This window comes from Oncorhynchus keta, chromosome 21, assembly GCF_023373465.1.
Source record: "Oncorhynchus keta strain PuntledgeMale-10-30-2019 chromosome 21, Oket_V2, whole genome shotgun sequence".
In the NCBI taxonomy this organism is placed as follows: Eukaryota; Metazoa; Chordata; class Actinopteri; order Salmoniformes; family Salmonidae; genus Oncorhynchus; species Oncorhynchus keta.
Window position 1 is genome coordinate 13923571 of NC_068441.1, and position 18180 is coordinate 13941750.

General features: G+C 45.6%; 1 protein-coding gene across 1 annotated transcript in view; it reads left to right on the forward strand.

Moving 5' to 3' along the window:
• Positions 1-15909, forward strand: part of LOC118400163 (leucine-rich repeats and immunoglobulin-like domains protein 1) — a 52048-nt gene extending 36139 nt beyond the window's left edge. The window contains exons 13-18 of the mRNA XM_052473354.1: positions 485-805; positions 6433-6714; positions 11868-12296; positions 12424-12555; positions 12738-12995; positions 13716-15909. Of these exons, the coding sequence (XP_052329314.1) occupies positions 485-805; positions 6433-6714; positions 11868-12296; positions 12424-12555; positions 12738-12995; positions 13716-13930 (1637 nt within the window). The 3' untranslated portion in view covers positions 13931-15909. The remainder of the gene's footprint in view (positions 1-484; positions 806-6432; positions 6715-11867; positions 12297-12423; positions 12556-12737; positions 12996-13715) is intronic.
• Positions 15910-18180: the final 2271 nt, after the last annotated feature.

Consider the following 18180-nt stretch of genomic DNA (forward strand, 5'->3'; position numbering starts at 1 on the left):
CCTCCGTCTCTCCACTCCCTCCGTCTCTCCACTCCCTCCGTCTCTCCACTCCCTCCGTCTCTCCACTCCCTCCGTCTCTCCACTCCCTCCGTCTCTCCACTCCCCTCCGTCTCTCCACTCCCTCCGTCTCTCCACTCCCTCGTCTCTCCACTCCCTCCGTCTCTCCACTCCCTCCGTCTCTCCACTCCCTCCGTCTCTCCACTCCCTCCGTCTCTCCACTCCCTCCGTCTCTCCACTCCCTCCGTCTCTCCACTCCCTCCGTCTCTCCACTCCCTCCGTCTCTCCACTCCCTCCGTCTCTCCACTCCCTCCGTCTCTCCACTCCCTCCGTCTCTCCACTCCCTCCGTCTCTCCACTCCCTCCGTCTCTCCACTCCCTCCGTCTCTCCACTCCCTCCGTCTCTCCACTCCCTCCGTCTCTCCACTCCCTCCGTCTCTCCACTCCCTCCGTCTCTCTCTCTCCCTCCGTCTCTCTCTCTCCTGTAGATGACCTGCCTAAGCCCCAGATCACGTTGCAGCCAGAGACCACAGTGACGGTTCTGGGTAGTGACGTGCGCCTCACGTGCACGGCAGCCAGCAGCAGCAGCTCACCTATGACCTTCGCCTGGCGCAAAGACCAGGAGCTGCTCCGTCATGCTGAGGTGGAGAACTTCGCCCACCTGCGCGCTAACCACGGGGCGGTGATGGAGTACACCACCATTTTGCACCTGCGTCATGTGACCTTCGCCCACGAGGGCCGATACCAGTGCATCATCACCAACCACTTTGGCTCCTCCTACTCCACCAAGGCCCGCCTTACTGTCAACGGTACGCTACCAGGCCCTGAAGGGTTAACGGTCTCCCAGTATGACTGGTTTATTTTTTTTAAATCACGTTTTATTTGTCACATATGCCGGATACAACAGGTACCGTACCGTGAAATGCTTACTTACGAGTCCTAAACCAACAATGCCGTTTTAAGAAAACAGAGTTAAGAACATTTTTACTGAATAAAGTTTTTTTTTAAAGTAACACTATACAAAAACAATAATGAGGCTCTATGCAGGGGGTACCGATACTGAGTCAATGTGGAGGCTATGTGCAGGGGGTACCGATACTGAGTCAATGTGGAGGCTATATGCAGGGGGTACCGATACTGAGTCAATGTGGAGGCTATATGCAGGGGGTACCGATACTGAGTCAATGTGGAGGCTGTATGCAGGGAGTACCGATACTGAGTCAATGTGGAGGCTGTATGCAGGGACTACCGATACTGAGTCAATGTGGAGGCTGTATGCAGGGACTACCGATACTGAGTCAATGTGGAGGCTATATGCAGGGGGTACCGATACTGAGTCAATGTGGAGGCTATATGCAGGGGGTACCGATACTGAGTCAATGTGGAGGCTGTATGCAGGGACTACCGATACTGAGTCAATGTGGAGGCTATATGCAGGGGGTACCGATACTGAGTCAATGTGGAGGCTGTATGCAGGGAGTACCGATACTGAGTCAATGTGGAGGCTATATGCAGGGGGTACCGGTACTGGGTCAATGTGGAGGCTGTATGCAGGGACTACCGATACTGAGTCAATGTGGAGGCTGTATGCAGGGACTACCGATACTGAGTCAATGTGGAGGCTGTATGCAGGGACTACCGATACTGAGTCAATGTGGAGGCTATATGCAGGGGGTACCGATACTGAGTCAATGTGGAGGCTGTATGCAGGGAGTACCGATACTGAGTCAATGTGGAGGCTGTATGCAGGGACTACCGATACTGAGTCAATGTGGAGGCTATATGCAGGGGGTACCGATGCTGAGTCAATGTGGAGGCTATATGCAGGGGGTACCGATACTGAGTCAATGTGGAGGCTGTATGCAGGGAGTACCGATACTGAGTCAATGTGGAGGCTATATGCAGGGGGTACCGGTACTGGGTCAATGTGGAGGCTGTATGCAGGGACTACCGATACTGAGTCAATGTGGAGGCTGTATGCAGGGACTACCGATACTGAGTCAATGTGGAGGCTGTATGCAGGGACTACCGATACTGAGTCAATGTGGAGGCTATATGCAGGGGGTACCGATGCTGAGTCAATGTGGAGGCTATATGCAGGGGGTACCGATACTGAGTCAATGTGGAGGCTGTATGCAGGGACTACCGATACTGAGTCAATGTGGAGGCTGTATGCAGGGACTACCGATACTGAGTCAATGTGGAGGCTGTATGCAGGGACTACCGATACTGAGTCAATGTGGAGGCTATATGCAGGGGGTACCGATACTGAGTCAATGTGGAGGCTGTATGCAGGGAGTACCGATACTGAGTCAATGTGGAGGCTATATGCAGGGGGTACCGGTACTGGGTCAATGTGGAGGCTGTATGCAGGGAGTACCGATACTGAGTCAATGTGGAGGCTGTATGCAGGGAGTACCGATACTGAGTCAATGTGGAGGCTATATGCAGGGGGTACCGATACTGAGTCAATGTGGAGGCTATATGCAGGGGGTACCGATACTGAGTCAATGTGGAGGCTGTATGCAGGGACTACCGATACTGAGTCAATGTGGAGGCTGTATGCAGGGACTACCGATACTGAGTCAATGTGGAGGCTGTATGCAGGGACTACCGATACTGAGTCAATGTGGAGGCTATATGCAGGGGGTACCGATGCTGAGTCAATGTGGAGGCTATATGCAGGGGGTACCGATACTGAGTCAATGTGGAGGCTGTATGCAGGGAGTACCGATACTGAGTCAATGTGGAGGCTATATGCAGGGGGTACCGGTACTGGGTCAATGTGGAGGCTGTATGCAGGAAGTACCGGTACTGAGTCAATGTGGAGGCTATATGCGGGGGGTACCGGTACTGAGTCAATGTGGAGGCTATATGCAGGGGGTACCGGTACTGAGTCAATGTGGAGGCTATATGCGGGGGGTACCGGTACTGAGTCAATGTGGAGGCTATATGCGGGGGGTACCGGTACTGAGTCAATGTGGAGGCTATATGCGGGGGGTACCGGTACTGAGTCAATGTGGAGGCTATATGCAGGGGGTACCGGTACTGAGTCAATGTGGAGGCTATATGCGGGGGGTTACCGGTACTGAGTCAATGTGGAGGCTATATGCAGGGGGTACCGGTACTGAGTCAATGTGGAGGCTATATGCGGGGGGTACCGGTACTGAGTCAATGTGGAGGCTATATGCAGGGGGTACCGGTACTGAGTTAATGTGCGGGCGTACAAGTTAATTGAGTTAATTTGTACATGTACAGTAGGTAGGGATAAAGTTACTATGCATAGATAATAAACCGTGAGTGGCAGCAGTGTAAAATCAAAGATTGCATTTGTGAATGTGTGGGTGTTTGTTTTAAGGCTGACCCCATTTAGTTGACTGGTCGATTGCTTGGTCGGTAGGCTATTGGTCGACTAAGATTTATTTAGATGAGCAGCCGCATGGTGCACAAGACACCTGTCTAATTCGCGCCTGTCTCTGTGGACTAATCCATTGCGGAGGCTACGGGATGTCACAGTCCGTCACTCTAAGACAGGGGTGGGCAACTCCAGTCCTCGAGGGCCTGATTGGTGTCACATTTTTCTCCATCCCTATCAAACACAGCTGATTAATCAACTGGGGCAAAACTGTGACCACAATCAGGCCCTCGAGGACTGGAATTGCACACGCCCTGCTCTAAGACGTGATGTTGGAGTTGTATATGGTTATATTATGTAAAAATAATGGTGCAACACTAATAAATCTAATATCACTCTATAACAAATTCACCTTCTCCCACATTGGATACGGCCGCTGTCCGCGGTTCTGAAACATATTCATCAGTCCGCCATAGAATTGGCGCCTTTCCCTGTATTACTATGTGCATAATAGCAGCAACGTTAACCATCATATTGGACTGAGAACAATGTGGCGGAGGCAGCAGAGAAGAGGAAACAGCCCTTGCCTTAACCTAATTGTCTAAGAAAATTGAGGAGAGAGGAAACTCCAATTTAATTTGGTCCATAATCAATCGCCTGACTGTTAAATATGCCTGGCATTATACATCCTCCCATACACAGTGTATTCAGAAGGTATTCGGACCACTTTACTTTTCCGTTACAGCCTTAATCTAAAATTTCTTAAAATAATAATACTTTTTCTTCATCAATCCACACAAAATACCCCATAATGAAAATGCAAAAACAGTTTTTATTTTATTTTTTGCAAATGTATTCAAAATAAAAAACTATCACATTTAGTATTCAGACTTTACTCTGTACTTTCTTGAAGCACCGTTGGCAGCGATTACAGCCTCAAGTCTTCCTGGATATGACGCTACAAACTTGGCACACCTGTATTTGGGGAGTTTCTTCTTCTCTGCAGATCCTCTCAAGCTCTGTCAGGTTGGCTGGGAAGCGTCACGGCAGCTATTTTCAGGTCTCTCCAGAGATGTTTGATCAACTTCAAGTCCGGGCTCTGGCTGGGCCAGAGACTTGTCCCGAAGCCACTCCTGCGTTGTTTTGGCCATGTGCTTAGGGTCGTTGTCCTGTTGAACCTTCGCCCAAGTCTGAGATCTGAGCGCTCTGGAGCATCAAGGATCTTTCTGTACTTTGCTCCTTTCATCTTTCCCTCGATCCTGTCTAGTCTTCCAGTCCCTGCCACTGAAAAACATCCCCACAACATGAGGCTCCCACCACATTGCTTCATCGTAGGAATGGTGCCAGGTTTCTTCCAGACGTGACGCATTCAGGCTAAAGATTTCAATCTCGGTTTCATCAGACCATAGAATATTTTTTTCTCATGGTCAGAGTCTTTAGGTGCCTTTTTGCAACTCCAAGCGGGCTGTCATTTGCCTTTTACTGAGGAGTGGCTTCTTTCTGGCCACTCTACCATAAAGGCCTGATTGGTGGAGTGCTGCAGAGATAGTTGTCCTTCTGCAAGGTTCTCCCATCTCCACAGAGGAATTCTGTCAGTGACCATCGGGTTTTTGGTCACCTCCCTGACCAAGGTCCTTCTCCCCCGATTGCTCAGTTTGGCCAGGCAGCCAGCTCTAGGAAGAGTCTTGGAGCTCTACGGAAAATTGGAAAATTGGCTTGGTTTTTCTCTGACATGCACTGTCAACTGTGGGAACTTATAGACAGGTGTGTGCCTTTCCAAATCATGTCCAATCAATTGACTTTTCCACAAGTGGATTCTAGTCAAGTTGTAGACACATCTCAAGGATGATAAATGGAAACAGGATCTGAGCTCAGTTTTAGTATTAATGCAAATGATCTGAATGCTTAAGTAAATAATGTATTTCTGTTTTTCTTTTTAATAAATTTGCAAAATATTCTAAACCTGTTTTTGCCTCGTCATTACGGGGTACTGTGTATAGATTGATGAGAAACATTTAATCAATTTTAGAATAAGTCTGTAACGTAACAAAATGTGGAACAAGTCAAGGGGTCTGAATACTTTCTGAACGCCCTGTATATGGAAAAATAAGTTTAAACATTTTGACCAATCGTTTTGTCGAAAGAACAGCGACTCTCGGGCGACCAAGTTTGTATTTTTCTTGTTTTCTGGGACAGCCCCGGTTTGTTTGTGTGTGTTTGGATAATTTCCTCTCTGTAATGTGCTGATTTTGTAGATATTTTGCACAATTAAACTCCATAACAGGGCAGAATGAGATTAGTGGTAATTCTTAGCTTGAACAAAGTCTCACTCTCTCTGTCCTTCTGCATCTCTCTGTGTGAGTTTCTCAGGGTGGAATTTCTAACAAATTGATTTAGGCTTGTTGTGGTGCTGACAGTGCCCATATATTACAAGCCCTGTCAGTTAGGCTAACCGATGCTGACTGATTGTTTGCTGTCAGTCTGGAGTTTGGTTTCCTGGCTGACCTGCCCACCCAAATGAAACCCTCTCCCAAGCCATCTCCCCAACCCAATTGAACTTCTATGCAATGATCGCAGAGCTGCCTCTCTCTATACGCAGACTACTGTGCGTAGGGCCCTGAGGCTGCTAGGGCGCCCCCGATCCCCAAACATGCAAATAAAAATGCTCTCAGTTTACTGTTGAGAAGTAGACACAAGGTGCCATTTCAAAATATAGTATTGCAGTTTTCCACTTGTTATTCACTCAATTAGCGCATGTCAGCTAATATGTCAGCTAATATTTGTTGGGATTGCTAAGTAAGGTAGTCCAGCTATCTAAACCTTGTAGTAGACCTAATCATCACTTAACTGGGCACACATTCAGTGCTCATTAATTTTGTTAGTCAATCTCACAGATATCATATGAACATGGCATAAGTCATTACAAAATGTGTAGAATTGCATGAAATGTCCTTTTTTTTAAACTGCCATACTTTCTCTACACCATTGCAAAATGGGAGGGACTGTTTTGTAGCTGTTGTGTTAACCTCAGATTTCTCTCTGTTGTGGCCAACCAAGTGTCTCATCTCCATTCCCACACAGTCATGCCTACGTTTGTGAAGACCCCTCGAGACAACACCATCCGTACGGGCACCACTGCCAAGCTGGAGTGTGCGGCCGAGGGCCACCCCACCCCTGAGATCGCCTGGCAAAAGGACGGAGGCACGGACTTCCCGGCGGCACGCGAGCGGCGGATGCACGTGATGCCTGACGATGACGTGTTCTTCATCATGGATGTCAAGCTGGAGGACATGGGCGTGTACAGCTGCACCGCCAAGAACACAGCGGGCACTGTGTCTGCCAACGCCTCTCTCATCGTGCTGGGTAGGACTTGACTGCTGGCCATGCCCTACACCTACTGACAAAATTGCCCACACCCCTTTACAGTGTTTGAGGATTCATGGTTCAGGTGACCATAATATAGATACTACTTCCGACTAAAAATTAACACTTGTAAACTGGTCTAAAGCCAGTTGTGAACTGGTCAACCTTGGTCAAAGAATGAATGGCTTCTGGCAGCTGTGGCCTTACTCTGAGTCAGAGGTCAGGGTAGAGGTCAGATGGGGGAGGGTGGGATAGGGGTACTTCACAGAGGAGTGTTTGTTACCCTTCTCTCAGGGTGGATGCCTCAGTTCTCCTGGAGGGGCTTCTATTGGAAGTGTGAGGACTGAGGCTAGTTGAGATCACATTGTCAAGTACTGTGGATGTGTAAGGGCTTGGTCTACACCACTGTATGTCGTACTGTCGTAGTGCAGAACACCTCACAGGATATGAGCGAGCAATAGCCCGCAGGAGTTGCTTTGTAGTGTTTAGTCATGTATGAGGAAAGCTCAGAGCTGAGGCGTTGTCTGGAGAGGTGGGGAGGGGACAGAGGGGGAAGGAGGGTGGGAGAGGAGGAAGTGAGATCTCTTAATCATTTTGTTTCCTGCTAAGAGGGAAAGTGTTCTGTCTAAGAGTAGGGGCGTCAAACGTTCAGCCTGCTGCACAGACCTATGGACGCTGTAGAGAGCCTGGTTCAATTGTGCTTAGGAGCCTTTTTTAAAATCTCTAAATAGTTAAACTAGTGAGGAATCTTTTATTTTTATTTACTATCATCCTAAATTAAGATATACTGATCAAAAATATAAACCCAACATCAAATAACATTTTATTTGTCACATGCACCAAATACAACGCTTACTTACAATCCCTTAACCAACAATGCAGTTCAATAAAAAAAAATTACAAAATAAAGTAAAAAATAGAATCAAAAGTAACACTATAAAATAACTAATGAGGCTATATACAGGGGGTTCCGGTACCGAGTCAATGTACAGGTTACTCAAGTTAATTGAGGTAAATTATACATGTAGGTAGTGTTATTAAAATGACTATGCATATATAATAAACAGCAAGTAGCTGCAGTGTAAAGGGGTGGTGGTGGGGGGGATCAATGCAAATAGTCCACGTTGCCATTTAACAAAAAAATGTACAGCAGTTTTATGGCTTTGGGGTAGAAGCTGTTAAGGAGCCTTTTGGACCTAGACTTGGCGCCCCGGTATCGCTTGCCATGCGGTAGCAGAGAGAACAGTCTATGACTTGGATGACTGGAGTCTTTGACAATGTTTTGGGCCTTCCTCTGACACCGCCTAGTATATAGGTCCTAGGCCCCAGGGATGTGCTGGACTTTATGCAATACCCTCTGTAGTGCCTTCTGCTCGGAATCTGACCATTTGCAACCGGTCAGGATGCTCTCATTGGTGCAGCTGTGGAACTTTTTGAGGATCTGGGGACCCATGCCAAATCTTTTCTGTCTCCTTGGGGGAAAAAGGTGTTTTGTCCTCTTCACAAATGTCTTGTGTTTGGACCATGATAGTTTGTTGTTGATGTGGACAGGAATTTGAAACTCTCGACCCGCTCCACTACAGCCAGGTCGATGTGAATGGGGCGGTGTTCAGACCTCCTTTTCCTTTAGTCCACAATCATCTCCTTAGTCTTGATCACATTGAGGGAGAGGTTGTTGTCCTGGCACCACACTGCCAGGTCTCTGACCTCCCTACAGGCTGTATCATCGTTGTCGGTGATCAGGCCTACCACCGTTGTGTCGTCAGCAAACTTAATGATGGTGTTGGAGTTTGGTTGGCCATGCGGTCATGGGTGAACAGGGAGTACAGGAGCGGATTAAGCACACACCCCAGAGGGGCCCCGGTGTTGAGAATCAGTGTGGTAGATGTGTTGTTGGCTACCCTTACAACCTGGCCCGTTAGGAAGTCCAGGATCCAATTGCAGAGGGAGGTGTTTAGTCCCAAGGTCCTTAGCTTAGTGACGAGCTTTGTGGGCACTATGGTGTTGAACGCTGAGCTGTAGTCAATGAACAGCATTCTCACATAGGTGTTCCTTTTGTCCAGGGGAGAGAGGGCAGTGTGGAGTGCGATTTGAGATTGTGGATCTGTTGGGGCGGTATGCAAATTGGAGTGGGTCTAGGGTTTCCAGGATTATGATGTTGATGTGACCATGACCAGCCTTTCAAAACACTTCATGTCTACAGACCTGAATGCTCCAGGGCAGTAGTCATTTCGGCAGTTTACCTTCGCTTTGTTGGGCACAGGGACTATGGTGGTCTGCTTGAAACAGGAAGGTACTATAGACTGTCAGGGAGAGGTTGGAAATTTCAGTGAAGACACTTGCTAGTTGGTCTGTGCATGCCCTGAGTACGCTTCCTGGTAATCCGTCTGGCCCCACTGCCTTTGAATGTTGACCTGTTTAAAGGTCTTGTTCACATCAAACAGTTGTCTGGAACAGCTGGTGCTCTCATGCATGCGTCAATGTTGCTTGCCTCGACGCGAGCATAACAGGCATTTAGCTTGTCTGGTAGGCTTGCATCACTGGACAGCTCGTGGCTGGGTTTCCCTTTGTCTGTAATATTTTTCAAGCCCTGCCACATCCGATGAGTGTCAGAGCCAGTGTAGTAGGAGTCCATCTTAATCCTTTATTGACGCTTTGCCTGTTTTGATGGTTTGTCTGAGGGCATAGCGGGATTTCGTAGAAGCATCCGGATTAGTCTCCCACTCCTTGAAAGTGGCAGCTCTAGCTTTTAGCTCGACGCGGATGTTGCCTGTAATCCATGGTTTCTGGTTGGGATATGTACGTACGGTTACTCTGTGGGCGACGTCGTCGATGCACTTATTGATGACTGAGGTGGTATACTCCTCAATGCCATTGGATGAATCCCGGAACATATTCCATTATGTGCTAGCAAAACAGTCCTGTAGCGTATCATCCGCGACATCTGACCACTTCCGTATTGGACGAGTCACTGGTAGTTCATGCTTTAGTTTTTGATTGTAAGCAGGAATCAGGAGGGTAGAGTTATAGTCAGATTTGTCTGCGTTTTGAATGAAGCTCATCCAGTTTATTCTCCAGTTATTGCACGTTGGCCAATAGAAAGGATGGTAAGAGCTGCATTAACCACTCGCTGACAAATTCTCACTTGGCACCCCGATCTCCGTCCCCTGTACCTGCGTCTTTTTTTCACGTGAATGACTGGGATTTGGACCTGGTCCCGGTACAAACAGTATATGGTTCGCGTCGGACTCATTAAATAAAAAATCTTTGTCCCGTTCGAGGTAATTGCTGTTCTGATATCCAGAGGCTATTTTCGGTCATAAGAGTCAGTAGCAGCAACATTATGTGCAAAGTAAGTTACAAACAAAGCAAAGAAACACACAAAATAGCACAGTTGGTTCGGAGCCCGTAAAACGGGAGCCATCCCCTCCGACACCATGGGTGGGGAGGGCATAGGCCCACTTACTTGGGAGCCAGGCCCACCCACTGGGGAGCAAGGCCCAGCCAATCAGAATTATTTTATTACAGACAGAAATACTCATCAGCTGTGTGGGTGGCTGGTCTTGAAACATCCCGAAGGTGAAGAAGCCGGATATGGAGGTCCTGGGCTGGCGTGGTTACACGTGGTCTGCGGCTGTAAGGCCGGTTGGACGTACTGCCAAATTCTATAAAACGACGTTGGAGGCAGCTTATGGTAGAGTGAACATTCAATTCTCTGGCAACCACTCTGGTGGACATTCCTGCAGTCAGCATGCCAATTGCGCACTCCTTCAAAACCTGATACATCCGTGGCATTGTGTTGTGTGAAAACACTGTACATTTTGGAGTGGCCCTTTATTGTCCCCAGCACAAGGTGCACCTGTGTAATGGTTATACTGTCAGCTTCTTGATATGCCACAACTGTCAAGTGGATGGATTATATTGTCATGAGAGAAATGTTCACTAACAGGGATGTAAACAAATTTGTGCACAAATTGAGATGCTGTTTGTGCATGTGTAACATTTCTGGGATCATTTATTTCAGCTCATGAAACATGGGACCAACAGTACTTTTGGTGTGTGCGTGTGTGTGCGTGTGTGTGCATGTGTGTGTGTGTGCGTGCGCAGTTGAAGTCGGTAGTTTACATACACTTAGGTTGGAGTCATTGAAACTCGTTTTTCAACCAGTTTTGACAAGTCGGTTAGGACATCTACTTTGTGCATGAAGTCATTTTCCAACAATTGTTTAGACAGATTATTTCACTGTATCACAATTCCAGTGGGTCAGAAGTGTACATACACTAAATTGACTGTTCCTTTTAAACAGCTTGGAAAATTCCAGAAAATGATTTAGAAGCTTCTGATAGGCTAATTGACATAATGTAGCTAACTGTTTTCAACAAAATGTCCCCTAAGCAGTGATTTACACATTATTCCCAGGTTCCGTGTGGTTTTTGAGTTGTTAGTTTTAACAGGACATTTAACCTCGCGCAATTGATTCCAACGTGATAATTGATAGGTGATTGACAAAAGTTTTGCGTTTATCTTTCAATTTTGGACGCGCCTCCACAAAACGCTCGTTAGAATTATGTACACCATATGCTCACGGTCATTGACAGCCCAAACTGCTTGTTTTGCGTCATTAGCATTTGTGAGAATTAACGCAGCGGTTAGAATAATGTAGCATTTAGGAGAATTAACGCAGCGGTTAAAATAATTAATGTAGCATTTAGGAGAATTGACGTAGCAGTTAGGATATTTAATGTAGCATTTAGGAGAATTGACGTAGCGGTTAGGATGTTTTGCGTAGTTAACCTTTCCCCTAACCCTTTTCCTAACCTTAACCAAAGGTTAACTGACATGCTATGGAGTTGCAAAACGCTTGTGGTTAGCTGAAGTTTCTAATTAGTTAAAATGCTACGGTTGTCCCCGACGTCACTACACAAGAATCCCCTATAAGACACACTGTTCAGTGTTAACGCTGCTGAGAAGTTATCTGGGAAACACAGGGTTCAGCTCTATTCCAGTAGTGTACATTAATGCATCAACTTGAACAAAATGTGATTGACTATCACCAGTTGTCAAAATGTTGTTTAAAGTAATAAGTAGCGTTGGGAATGACATGTCTGCGCTAGTGGGATTATTAGACTTTGACCTTTCCCTCCCGTCGACAGAGACGCCCCACCTGGCCCAAGAGCTGGAGGACCATAGTGTGGTGGTGGGGGAGACTGTAGCCCTGCAGTGTAAGGCCCTGGGCAGCCCCCCACCCAAAATCACCTGGCTGAGGAACGACGAGCCCCTCCGCTCCTCCGACCGACACCACTTCACCCCCGGCAACCAGCTGTTGGTGATCGGCAGCGCCGCCCTAGAGGACGCTGGCAGGTACACGTGCGTAATGTCGAACACGCTGGGCACAGAGCGCGGCCACAGCCAGCTGAGTGTCCGCCAGACCGGCTGCGTCGCCCCGTCCGGCCACAGCACCGTCACTATGGGCATCATCGTCATCGCTGTGGTGACCAGCATCGTGGTGACCTCGCTGGTGTGGGTGTGCATCATCTACCAGACGCGCAAGAAGAGCGACGAGTGCAGCGTAACCAACACCGGTGAGAGGGCTCTCATATAGTTATAGTTATCACAGGAAATGGTTGTTCACCATCCATTTTCTGTTGTTGACTGTAGTTTGTTTTGGTGCTAATGTTATCTGTCCCCTCTTCTCCCCTCCCCTCCCAGATGAGACAATCGTGCCCCCGGACGTCCCCAGCTACCTGTCCTCCCAGGGGACCCTCTCGGAGCGCCAGGACGTGTGTATCCGCGTGGAGGCTAGCATCGGACCTCCGCTCAACGGACACATAGACAACACAGGTAGTCTTCAGCTTGGTTTCCATATGAACCTCCAATTCTCCTCCATGACTGAACTGCTGGACCGCTCAGTCATTTTTTATCTAACATCAGGGAATGTTTGCTTTACGTCTACTCTAAATTCATGGAATTGTGGGAAAGTGTAAGCGCCTTAATAATGATGTTTTCTTTATTTGCTGGTGTAGGTTACAATGGGGCTGTAGTGTGTACAGAGTGTATGGAGAACGGTAACAGCTACTCCAAGACAGACTTCGACTATCTCACCCAGGGGCTGGGACCTGTAGGCCTGGAGTACCAACAACACCCCCACCACATGGACTACAGTGTACCTGTACCCCTAGGGGTGGATACGGGACCCCTCTCCAACGGGACCCCCAACGGAGTCAGAAGGGATTCCTCGCCACCTGAATTTACATCACAGAGAAACCACCACAACAGAAAAGGTATTTTTTTAACATTTATTTTTATTTAACCATCCTTTAACTAGGCACGTCGGTTAAGAACAAATTCTTATTTAGAATAACGGCCAACATCGGCCAAACCCAGACGACGCTGGGCCAATTCTGTGCTGCCTTATGGGACTTCCAATCACGGCCGGTTGTGATACATCCTGGATTCGAAACAACGTGTCTATAGTGACGCCTCAAGCACTAAGATGTGTCTTAGACCGCTGCGCCACTCAGGATCCCAGAGCGAGCTTCCTGTTCCACACTGTTGAGGACAGGATGGGAAATGCTGGAGAACCTGTTGGAGCCCTTAGTTGTGTAGATGACCCTGCCATGATGAATCACCATGAAGGGAACATGATGGATAGTCTGCGGCCTATATTTGAGAGTGTATTCTACTGTAGTTGGTAGGATACCTCCCACCTTAAGTAAAAATGAAAAACAGCCTTGAGTTCCCATCGCTGCCACACTCACAGAGGAGCAAGATGGGTCTTGTCCTGGGATCCTGTACCTTTTGGCAAGGAACCATCTGGGAGGATTTTGGTGGTTGGAATGTCGATCTACGCTTCATCATGTAAACGTAGCAATATGGATGCATTTCATAACCCATAGCCTTGAGCTCTGTACAGATAGATGTCTTGATAAGTGTACGTGCAATGACTGGCTGACGTGGCGTTCTCTTCTCTCTCTCTGTTCTCTCTCTCTGTTCTCTCCCAGGTTCCTCAGTGAACAGGACGGGACACACAACTCTAGTGTGCTCCCCATCCCAGGAGGAGGCCTTCCACAAGCCGGTGAAACTCGCCCCCGTAAGACGCCAAGACACACTGGACACGGATCGTGAGCCAGAGCTCAGACAGACTCTACTGTCCAACGGACACACTCCCAGAGCCTCCCAGAGTGACAGCACCCCCCTCAGGAGCGCTAGCGACTAGCAGGCACTCCCCACCCTGACACTAATAGACTCACTAGCCCTGAGTGGACTTGTTCTTTGCACTGGGAACTGCTACCTCAAACAGAGAGGCCAAGATCTGATCCCCTCCCCTGTTTGGACTAACAGGGTGGGAGCTGGGAGGGGGGTGGCATCCAGAGGTTTGAAGGCAGAGCTTGTGTGGGTGGCGTCCCATTTGAGCGTATCAGCTGTACATACTTAAAACCTTCCCCTGGGAGGTGTCAACCAATCCCAGCTCCAAATGTGACTTGCATTTGAAGCATGCAAATGTAGGGAATGTTTTACAGTAATGTGTGAAAGAGAGCGAAAGAGATATATACCATTGGACAATTAACTGTACATAAGAGTTTTCATATATATTATATAACTTTTACAAAGAGTATTTGAATTTATTCTGTGCATGACAAAGAACGGAGTGATGGTATTTTTTTCTCTCTTTTAAAAGCCTCTACTTACCAGCTTCAACTGCGGTGCCTTATTGCATGATCAAAGAAACCACAAACGGGACTTGTAGTATAGCAGAGATTTGTGAGAGCTATCGTACACTCTTTGTCATACCATGGAACACTTTATTGCACTTGAATGTTGTTTGACAAACGCAAATGCTGCCATCATGGCCTTAAACCATAACTCATATTTACTGGTATTTTATGAAGGAAGCTTTAATTTGTATTTATTTTGGTACGTGATATGGTAACACCTATGACAAGGAAGTGTTTGGGATATTAATCTAGGTTTTTGATGTTTAAGCACTTTTGTACTCATCATAAATGACCTCTGGAAACAGACTCGGTACATGTAACCAATAGGAACGTAAGAAATCCTAGTCAGGAAATGCGACTCATTTCTGACATAGCCATGGAATGTCAAGTCTCTTCCACCTGTCATGGTACTAACTACAGTGCCTTCAGAAAGTATTCATACCCCTTGACTTATTCCACGTTTTGTTGCTATAACAGCCTGAATTCAAAATGGATTTTCACCCATCTACACACAATTACCCCATGACAAAGTGAAAACATGTTTTTAGAAATGTTTGCAGATTTATGGAAAATTACTTTCAAACTGTAACTCGGCCTCTCAGGAACATGGACTGTCTTCTTGGTAAACAACTCCAATGTAAATTTGGCCTTTTGTTTTAAGTTATTATCCTGCTGAATGGTAAATTCATCTCCCAGTGTTTGGTGGAAATCAGACAGAACCAGGTTTTCCTCTCAAATTTTGCCTGCGCCTAGCTCTATTCCATTTTTTTTTTATCCTGAAAAACTCCCCAGTCCTTAACAATTAAAAGCATACCCATAACATGATGCAGTCACCACTATGCTTGAAAATATGGAGAGTGGTGCTCAGTAATGTGTTGTATTGGATTTGCCCCAAACATAACACTTTGTATTCAGGACAAAAAAGTTAATTGGTTTGCCACATTCCTTGCAGTATTACTGAAAACAGGATGCATGTTTTGGAATATTAAATATTCTTTACAGGGTTCCTTTTCAGTTAGGTTAGTATTGTGGAGTAAGTACAATGTTGTTGATCCATCCTCAGTTTTCTCCCATCCCAGCCATTAAACTCTGTTTTAAAGTCGCCATTGTCCTCCTGGTGAAATCCCAGAGGGGTTTCCTTCCTCTCCATCAACTGAGTTAGGAACGATGCCTGATACGCCATCCCACGTGTAATTAATAACTTAACCGTAGGATATTTCTACCAATCTACAAATGGGTGCCCTTCTTTATGAGGCATTGGAAAACTTCCCTGGTCTTTGTGGTTCAATCTGTGTTTGAAATTCACTGCTTGACTGAGGGACCTTAAAGATAATTGTATGTGTGGATGAGATGAGGTATGTCATTCAAAAAGCATGTTAAACACACGAGTCTATGCAACTTTATGTGACTTGTTAAAAAACATGTTTACTCCTGAACTTATTTAGGCTTGACAAAACAAAGGGGTTGTATACTTATTGACTCAAGACATTTCAACTTTTTATTTTTATGAAGTTGTGAAAATGTCTAAAAGCATATCTCCACATTGACATTATGGGGTATTGTGTGTAGATCAGTGACAAAACATCAACATTTAATCCATTTTAAATTCAGGTTGTAACTCAACCAAATGTGAAAAAAGTCAAAGGCTTTGAATACTTTCTGAAAGCACTGTACCAACCAGGGCTTAGAACCACATTTTTGTTCCCTTTGTTTTGTTCTGTACAGAACCTTTTTTTCTTATTTTGTTTTTACAACAAGAAATGTAGTTCTGAAGCTGTTTGAACCTCCAAAAATACTGATTTATATCGTTCCTTACTGTTCCCTTTTAAACATGTGATTTATTCTTTCTTTTTTTTTTTACGCCAACATTAAATTACTTCACCAATTAGTGCGGATAGAGCAGCTTGCTATGGAGCGGGTAAGCTATAGTTTTTTATTTTTACATTCATTGGACAGACGTTAAGGCGCGAGATAAGAATTTGTTTGTGTAGTGAGAGAGAGCAGAGGAGGCTTGGCTTGAAGCGCTGGGCATCTTGTTTATTACATGCATTTATATGAATTAGGCCCACAAATATTCAACCTACGGAAGAGTGTATTCTATGGAGGAACTTTGAATGTCTTTGAACTTCAGAGAGTTGGCTTAATGTTGGACCAGAGCTAGCTAGCTAACAAGCTGTGCCGAGCGGCACCAGAATGAAAATAAAAACATGTCTTTCCTATTTGTAGTTAATAAATCCAATCCAACGTGTTAACTATAGTATCCTTAACTAACATTGAAAAAGTTAATACATTATTTTCTAGTTAAAAAATTGCTCCCTAATTTCTGAATCTTGCTTGTAATTTCTGTAGGCTACAGTAGCCTATTCTTCGGAGGGGAGGGGCAGGTAGCCAACACGCGCGCGCACACACTGGTAAAGATTTCCAGCTGACTGGAATACGTTTCAGAGTTACAAAATGAGGGCTTTGCATAGCTGCTTTGTTGCATTTTTTTTTGCCAGAACGTAAAAGAATGTTTATTAACCGATTCCCATGCTTTTATAATAATGGTTCTGTTCAGGAACAGTAGAACACTTTTGTTCTGATACTGTTCCTTGAAAATGTTGTGTTCTGTTCCCTGAACTAGTTCCAACACCTGCTACCAACAAGCTGCTGCACTTCAGTTGCCTTTTGGTTTAGGGAATAGATCCTCCACGGTGCCTCAGCTCCATTTGTTTTCATTATTCTTTATTTGTTCAACTAAAGGTCCAGATCCTTTGAATACACATTTGTTATAAATGTGGTTCAATTCCTAGAATCATTTGGTATCCCCTCTTCCATCCCAGTATGTTATCCTATACCATGAACCTGCCACGCTGTAAAAGGGAATGTGGAATTCTTACCAGGAGGGCATTTTGAGACCGTTGTCATACTGTTTGATTGCTATCATGTCTCACTGTTGTGTGTGTGTGTGTGTGCACACAGGGAATGGCCAGTATTTCGCCTTTGTCAGAGCACCACACACAATAATACTGATAATAATAATCATCATCATTATGATAATGGTACAAAAACCTGTTTTTATTATTGACTGGTACAAACTGAACACCTCTAAATTCTATCAACAGCTGACTGTTGGGAAACTTGTGAAATGTCCCCCTTCCAACCTTAGGAGAAATGCCCCCTGTCTACAGGCCTGGGTAAACTGGGCTGACAAAACCAGATACTGTGAATGTCAGTTTAAACAGAATGACATTTTGTAATGTATGCATATGTTTAGCCATTTTCTAGGCTAATTGTTTGTAAGCACTTGTTTTGCTATTTACTTTATCAAAAATGGGTCAAATTGTTTGACTTATGAGAATATTCTTCAGAGAGCAGGAATTCTAGATGGTCAGTCATAAGTTGTCAGAGTGTCGGCCCATTATGTTAACGCCTGAATGGATGCAGGGGTGATGTGCAGTAATTTATTGAAATAAACTGTCTGAAACCATTGTACCAATGTCAAAGCTTAAACATTGAAGTGTCTAATAAAATCACATTTTTGCTATTATATAAATGTGTAGTATGTTTTTCCTTGTCTTTGTGGTTCAATAATGTGGTCTGAAATGGGCTAGGCAAAGCAAATGCATTGGTTTAGAATACTTTGTTAAAAGCATAGAGAACTCATTCATGTGTCTCCTGCCTCAATGTCAATAAACAGAAAAAAAGATGGTCTTTCAAAGATAATTTGTAAAAATCCAATTAACTTCACAGATCTTCATTGTAAAGGGTT